The sequence below is a fragment of the Euprymna scolopes genome, chromosome 1, assembly GCF_053919585.1.
Source record: "Euprymna scolopes isolate OS-2025 chromosome 1, ASM5391958v1, whole genome shotgun sequence".
Lineage (NCBI taxonomy): Eukaryota > Metazoa > Mollusca > Cephalopoda > Sepiida > Sepiolidae > Euprymna > Euprymna scolopes.
Genome location: NC_136482.1, coordinates 69,101,692 through 69,109,876, shown reverse-complemented (window position 1 = coordinate 69,109,876; position 8,185 = coordinate 69,101,692). Strand labels below are relative to the sequence as shown.

At 34.1% G+C, this 8,185-nt stretch overlaps 1 protein-coding gene across 1 annotated transcript; it reads left to right on the top strand.

Annotated features, from left to right (window-relative positions):
• Positions 1-6,266: 6,266 nt before the first annotated feature.
• On the top strand, positions 6,267-6,779 carry LOC145280374 (interleukin 17-like protein). The gene has a single exon (XM_080132148.1). The coding sequence runs from the start codon at positions 6,267-6,269 to the stop codon at positions 6,777-6,779; it is 513 nt and encodes a 170-aa protein (XP_079988274.1).
• Positions 6,780-8,185: the final 1,406 nt, after the last annotated feature.

Genomic DNA, 8,185 nt, shown 5'->3' with positions numbered 1-8,185 from the left:
TTTTATTTTAATAGCTTTGTTAACAGAAAGAAACGCAAAACCTTTTAAATTAAATTCTTTTAATTCTTTTAAATTTGGTAAACTTTACAGAAAAAAATGTTTGGAAATTTATTTTATTGTAAACCTTACAGAATAAAATAAATTTCAAAATTTTTATGTAAGCAAACAAGCGAAAAAAGTATTTTAAAAATACAGTTTAGTTACAAATATTTTTTTATAACTAATGTTTTATTTTAAAAAATTGGTATATAGTTGCCTCTCCTATTGAGACATGTTAGAAGTTTTATTATTTGAAAAAAAACTTTTCATTTAATAACTATTTTAGTTAAAAAATGTTCATTTAATTAGAAATGTGCGCATGATAAAACGTGCTTATAAATATTTAAATTTTTTGCACTGAATTTGTTAGCAGACGGAAATAAATAATATGCAAAATTTTTACAAATAAAATCAAGAAAGAAGAAATCCTTCTAGACTAAGGCTACTCATTTTTATCGAAGCTATGTTAAAATCAAAACTTTGACCCCCAAGGTAAAAATATATTTTCTCTTACATTAAAACAGGGCCTGTATTCTACTTGGCAAATGATGGCAATTTTTTAAAAATAATTTCTAAAAATATTTTCAACAAAATTATATATTTTTACATAATTGTTTCGTTTTTTTATGCAAATAAAAAAAATGTGGATTTTTTTTATTCTATCAAGTTTAATTTTTTAAAGTTATCAACTTCCATGTGTTCTAACAAGTTTAATGACAAAGTTAAAAATGTGCGCATTAAAAAAAGAAGAGGAAAAAAATATTTTTATGAAGCAGCATCTCCATTAATCTTAACCACGCGCCGCCACTAGGCAAAACACACGTGAAATAATATTTTTAATTCAAAACAATTCGCTTTGAAATGATGTCTAAACCTTTAATGTTTACTTTTTTGCTGATTATTAAAAAAATATCTCATGTTTTTATGTTATGTTATGTGTATTTATTTAAATGTACAGAACATGTTTTCAGTTTTAAAAATACTGTAGTCTTATGTGAGATTCAAATTCGTGTATTGGCATCGAAAACTGTGTGCCTTATTCATGAGTATTTCACCTACTCTTTTTGCTAACTAATCACATGTTTCTATTCGTGTACGAACAAATAACTCCCCAAATCGCATCCCCTTTTTTTTAACGCATATCGAGTATTAATTGCTTGTCTGGATTCCTTATACTGAAATACTTTCGGAGCTTTTAGATGGACAAGTGAGGATGAATATGATAGTGGCGGAAATGTGTGTTCAAATACGAGTTACACGACTGCATCTACATGCTTAGATGGCGTTTACAACGTGTTTTAATATTAAAATTTGCGCCGGTTTTGTGATTCTAAACGACTATGTCACACCATGACCTATAGCAACTTTTCATGGGAATCGAATGTTTACACGCCTTGGCTACAGTGTTAGAAACCTATCACACGTACCAATATTGCAAGTCTTCATGAATTCTTACTTTATCTTCATCATATAAGAAATACTGCAAGTCTTCATGAATTCTTATTATATCTTCATCATATAAGAAATATTGCAAGTCTTCATGAATTCACCATTCGCAAGTGCATGGTTTATAGTTGCAGCATCCGGGTTGCTACGCCAATCACCAGTCTCTTCTTCTTGAACAGGGTGCAAGATGTTTTAACCTAATCCAGCACAGTCGTCCAAACTCCATCTCCTGTCATATCGCCGCACTGCTGCATTCATGTGCCGCTGGACTTAAACAAAACTTGTTTCATTTATACCTTTACCTCAAATACTGCCGACCCATCTTATTAGCAGCGATAGGCCATTCATTAACTACGGAGATTCCCAGATATATCGTGCTATTCAAATTCCCTGGCAAATGTTGATTCTTATAAATCTTCTGTGTTTGAGTCGAACAAAAGTTAAAGAAATATTTACAGAAAATCTTTAACTATTATTTGTTACATATTTATCAAGCTGTTCAAGTTGTGTCCAGGACAACCACTCTGCGTAGCTTTTCGTGCTTTTCTTAGAGAGGTAAAGCAGTGGACTTTATTCCACAAATCTTCCACTGTTTTTAGCAAGACATTATCTCGCCAAATGCAGAAGCCACAGTCAGGATCACTGATTTGTTTCTTTCTACCGTGTAGCCATCGTTGACTTATAGTTCAGATCGATTGCAGATACGATTTTGACGACGTTAGTTTTTGCAAAGAATGTGTCTTCAGCATCTGACACATAGTGCATGGTATTCTCAAATGGTCACCCTTCTAGTAATGACTACGCCCAACGTTGCTTAACATGTGTGTCTATATGATTATACTTTAATAATAAGTAATCATAAAAAGTCGTTAATGTCATGATTTTTCATTCACTGATTATCATTCAAACACTACTGCCACTTAACCATATATTCAAACACTATCCTGTTTGAATATATGGTTAAGTGTCAGTTTTAGTCATTTAGAACTGCTTTAAAGCTTCACCGTTCACTCATTTTTCGACCAAATTTCAAACAATTATTACAGTTTATAGATCACCTTCTCAGCTATATTGTGAAAATAAAAATTCGATTTTCGTTCAGTAAAACAAAAGCTCTGATGAATTTTCTGGTGTTCAAAATCGTAAAAAATATTAAGGAGGTAAGCAATGCTTTTTATGACTGGATTCCACGTTTCTTAGACGACTACTGTCGCTACCAATTCACCGCCCTCGCAAAATCGGCTGCTTCTATTTTCATCAAGGCATATAAGTACACCTGTGTGAAATTTCAAAAACTTCAGCTAGCCGTTTAGGAGTCCATAGGAAACGAACTCACACACAGACACACATAGACAAAGTTTCTTTTATATAATAGTAGAGATAGAGTTGGAGATAGAGATGCAGTATTATGTTTTAAGACGTCTAAATTTAAATCACCGAACTGAATAGTTTTCCACAAAAGATTTTTAAAAATACAGTATAAAGCTATTAACCTTATGCTTAGAAGTCTTATTCCAATTTTGACCGAATTATATGATTTGGTTTCTAAAAATGCCTAATAGAAGTTTAAAGAAATTAAAATTCAGAGAATTTTGTTTAAATGATGTCTAATAAGCATTGGTCAAATGTAATGCAAATCTGATATATTTGGATTTTCAACTGGGAATTTGCACTCATATTATATACCACATAAAAAAAAGAAAATACTTTTAAGAAACTTAAATTGGGAGAATATTTAATAATTGATGTCTAATACTTGTTAGAAATCCACAGAAACCACCCCATCAGTGTAAATATCTATTTGAATACATTTCTTTTAAATTATAGGTAGTATTTACCTTATTTGAAACTAAAAAACAGGGGGAGCTTATTCCCACGTTGAAAATGGTCCTAATTTTGTATGATCGAAGTGCCAATTTTTCCTAAATTATTTACTTGTGCCATTTTTTCGAGCACGATAGCACCGCGTATTTCCAAATGATGAAACTCCATATCACTTAATTTCGGTGATCTAATGGCAACCAGTGTTTTAACGTGATAATGGCATAGTTTATATTTATTTTGTTAAACTTTATTATGGAAATCGCTTCAGACAAAGCATGAGGGCACTTAATGTAATGAGCTTAGAAAAAAATACCATTTCAGGGTCGAAAACTAACAAGTGTTAGATGGAGAGATTCCAACCCACCCACCCCCCAAAAAAATAGCAATTAATCCCCCTTTTCAGAAACACCGTTCAATAATTGTAAGGACTTAAGTACAAAATAAGAAAAGCGAGAGTTACGAGGCTGACGAAAGTAAACCCAAAGCCTACTTCCGGTTTTCATTTATAGTGAGATTTTATACAGTCCATCTTTTATATAAATATCTATGTAAATACGTGAAATATATTTTGTTTTGTTTTTTTGTTTTGTTTTGTTTTTTAGGGTTTTTTTTGTCTTTTAATTTCAACATGTTTTTCAAGAATTTTATTTTATGGTGCTTGTCTGCAATTTCCCCTATATTAAAAATCAAAATAAAGAAAAATAGGTATAGCATACGTTTCCGGTACGAGCAGAAAGTACCGTATTCCAAAAGAAATAACGTAAATTGATTTAAAAAAAAAAAAGCTTTAAAAAGATCCAATGATAAAGACCTCTTCAGGCGATATTGCTTATACAAAAGTTTAGTCCGTAATGAAAATTATTAATAGATTTAGAAGCATTAAAAATTCATCAGGAAGCCCCATCACGTGTCATTCAGAATTAAAAAATGATAACAAGACAGAAAAAAGAGAGGTGAGTGTAAGGTTTGTATTGAAATAAAGAAAAGAAATTGAGGTAAAAACATATAGGAAAAAAAGAAAAGAAGGAAGAAAAGGATGGGAAAAGAAAAGAAAAAAGAAAAATATTTATTTTATTCAGTACTAGTAGGGGGAGGGCCCGACTTTGCCCGGTCGAAAAATACGCTTAAATATACTATTTTAATTTGTCCAAATTTCGTATATATTATTCCTATTTACTTGCTCCCCCCCACGAGGTCAGAGTAGGACACAAGTTCGGTTTTGAATTTGAAGACAATTCAACTTCCCAAAATGGGGCACTCTGGATAGGAACAAAAATAAAAATTTTCTCAGTCATGAAGGATTTCTCCTTCACTAACCGAGAACAAAAAAGTGAAGTTTAGTATCAGAACAAATACTTGAGTCGTTATTTCAAAAGTAAAACAAAAAGTATTTGGGTGCCATCAGCTAGAATCGAAACCGAAAGTAAAACTGTAGCATTCAAAGCTGGTGACATTACCACTGTACCAACGTGACACGCAAATGGAGCAATTAATAATTAAAAATAAACTAAGATGAATGTACAAAATGTATATAAAAAATCAATTTTGACCCATTTTTGACTCCTTAAAAACTATTTTAACCGGCTAAAGACTCATAAAAGAACTTTTCCGAAATTGATTAATCATTTATAAAGTCGGGAATGTTTCTAATTTACTTTTCAGCCTAGTATTTTATAAATGGCTGACTTGTGTCTTCTATCTTGATACTTCGTAATCTGATTGTAGCTTTAAACTGGCAAAAGATTAAGACGCATTAACTTCAAACAGCAACTGACCGCCTGACCTCCATAAAATTTAGTCCTTTCTACAGGTCGAGAACGATGGACGGCTTCATATTTCTGGAAGCAAGTAACCTAAAAAAATCATTTTTTTTTCACCAAAAGTTTTCAATTAACAGTTCGTCCTCATTTTAGTAATGTTTTCTAAATAAGTTATATTAACAATAAATAGCATTTTAAAAGTCGAATTGAAGAATTCCGTAAAACTTTCTTGGCGCTAAAAGGGGACTGTGTTGTGTTATTGAGGAAAGGCGTTCCTCCCTTTTGGATAAATAATCTTTCTAGTGACGGTCAGAGTATAAAGATAGTCTTATGTTGCAAATCGAGGCTAGGGCCATGCAGAAAATAAAAAAACATCATTTTAGAAGAAAATTACCACCAATCCAAATATGGTACAAGAGTATAACTAAGAAAATTACGTATTTCATGCATACGGACATTGAAAATCACCATCGATTTCCAAATGATTAATGATGCATTTTTTCCAAGCTAGCCCTCCAGTATCAACAGCAATTTTAAAAGTACATCATTTGGTGTCTGTGGAAATGCTTCTTGCAAGACTCGAAGAGAAACCTGCTGTGGAACAAAGATTATCGATATAATCTAATTGCCAGCATAGATGTAGACCAATATCTTGAAATCAAATTTCTAATAAAACTGCTTTAAATATATCAAGATTATGCAATGAATTACTTTTTTTAATGTAGACTTCTTTTAGAGTTCTGTTCCATTTGCTTTTTCTGCTGGATTCGCCTGGAAAACCCTGGCGTGGTTTATATTTGCTGCATTTTTTCTGCACTTTTTTGTCGTGAGAAAATGCCCAATTCCAACATTTTATTTAAGCAGACAAGTTTCCATAACATTGAAGAATTCCCTGATTTGGGTGAAATATTTTATTTTGCGGTTGATTTTAGGACTAAAATTACGAACGTAGTGGTTTTTTTGGGGGGGGGTTAGTCTCCTACATATTCATATGTAATTGTTTGATAATCTATGTCTTTAAAATTTCTGTACATTCTTCCTTCTCTGGTTAAGATTATATAACTAAATATTTTTAAATTTTGTTATCTTACATTGAAGTGCATATTTATGATATTTCAACAACGTTAAACTTATGTATATATATTTTATTTCCAATATCAGGTCACTATTTCTTCGGCTGTTTTCTTGTTTGGAATGATGATAAGTGTGTCAAGTGCCCCAAATATCACCAAATGCCAAAAACCGGCCGATCTGAAGGTTCACTATGACAGAGTGGTTGCAGCAACCAGCAACAATAAGGACTTTCTTCTGAGTGGGTATACCACACATTCGATTACCAAGTCATCGAATACAGTTGAAAATATCACATGTCCAAAGGAGTTACCAATCAGCGGCGAGACTCGGGACCGATCTATCTGCCCTTGGTATACGAAGCTCATCACAGATTATCACCTGTTCCCGTCAGTAAGAAAGGAGGCGATTTGTCGTTGTGACGATTGCATTGGATCGGACGGAATGAACAGTTGTGAACTCGTTTACACTGAAATGCTGTTCCTTAACAATACGTCTGTCTGTGCTGATGGCTTCTTTGTCTACGAACCGGAAACGATAACCGTCCCAACAGGGTGCGTGTGTGCTCATAAAAAATACATTCCATCTTTAAGTGATTCGGAACTGTTTAGCAAAATCAGAAACAAAACGAAATCGTAAAAATACTTTCTTCGGCTTCACATGTTGAAAAGCATGTAATTTTAGCATGGAAAATGCCAATTGACCATTAAAAAATAATTCACTATGCCTTGACCAAACATTAAAAGAAAACTCTAACATCAATTTTTTTTTTATTTATTCAATTTTCACCCCAAACAAGGCACAGTGCCACTTTGAAGGAGGGGCTACTATCAGGGACTTAATTAGCGGGATAATTATGAAGGGAGATGAGTAGAAAGATGTTTGTTGACATTACACTTGAACTTCTGCATATCGTTGCAGTTGGGAAAGCAGAATCCCGGAAGGGAGTTCCAAAGACCCGCAGTTCTGGGGAAGAAACTATTGGAGTAAAAGGCTTTCTTGCACCTAGGGATCTCTACTGTAAAGGGATGAGACTTAGTAGCTTGTCGGGTTTGTCGGGGGTAGTTACGTCGGGGAGGTACAAGTGTTTGCAGTTCGTCAGAGCATTCACCATTGAAGTATTTGTAGAACAGGCAGAGGGATGGAACATCTCGTCGATGGGACAGAGGCTGAAGCCTAGATGACAGTTCAGGACCTATCAGGTTGGCGACTCTCTTTTGAACCCTGTCCAGGAGCGAGAGACACGAAGCAGATGCACCAGCCCAGATGTGACAACAGTACTCCATACATGGGCGAATGGTTGCCTTATAGAGGTATAGGATACTGTCAGGCGTCAGTAGTTTTCTAGCACGGTAGAGGGAGCCAACCTTCCTTGCAGCAGCCTTGGCAATGCTCTCAATGTATCTATTCCAGTTCATATTCCCTGTAAACGTTAGGCCGAGGAGTTTAAAAGAAGTACTTTCAGATAATGTGTTCTTGGCCATTGCTATTGGTGGTAGAGAAGGTTTCTTTTATTGAAGGAAACAAGCTTAGTCTTAGCAGCATTGAATGTGACCAACCATTTTTGTCCCCATTCCACTACGGATTGGAGGTCATCCTCTAGTGTTTCTGCCATTTCCTTGGATATGTGTTCATTTGTTTTCCCCTCATATCTGTTATAGAGAGTGGTGTCATCGGCAAATATACCCATCTCCGAAACAATTTTATCAGGGAGGTCGTTTATGAATATCAGGAATAATAGAGGTCCAAGGATAGACCCCTGAGGTACTCCCGCATTTATGTCGTATTGTTTGGATGTACGACCGTCGAGGACAACTTTGATTTTTCTATTACTTAAGAAGGATTTAATTACATTATGAATTCTTCCAGTGATTCCATATGATCTAATTTTCCTTAGAAGACCATCGTGCTATACCCTGTCAAAAGCCTTAGATATATCGAGGGCCACCGCTCTACCCTCCCCTGTTTTATCCAATGAACGGTATAATACGTTCAGAAACTACAGTTAAGATATCTGCTGTTGAACGGGCTTGCCTGAATCCATA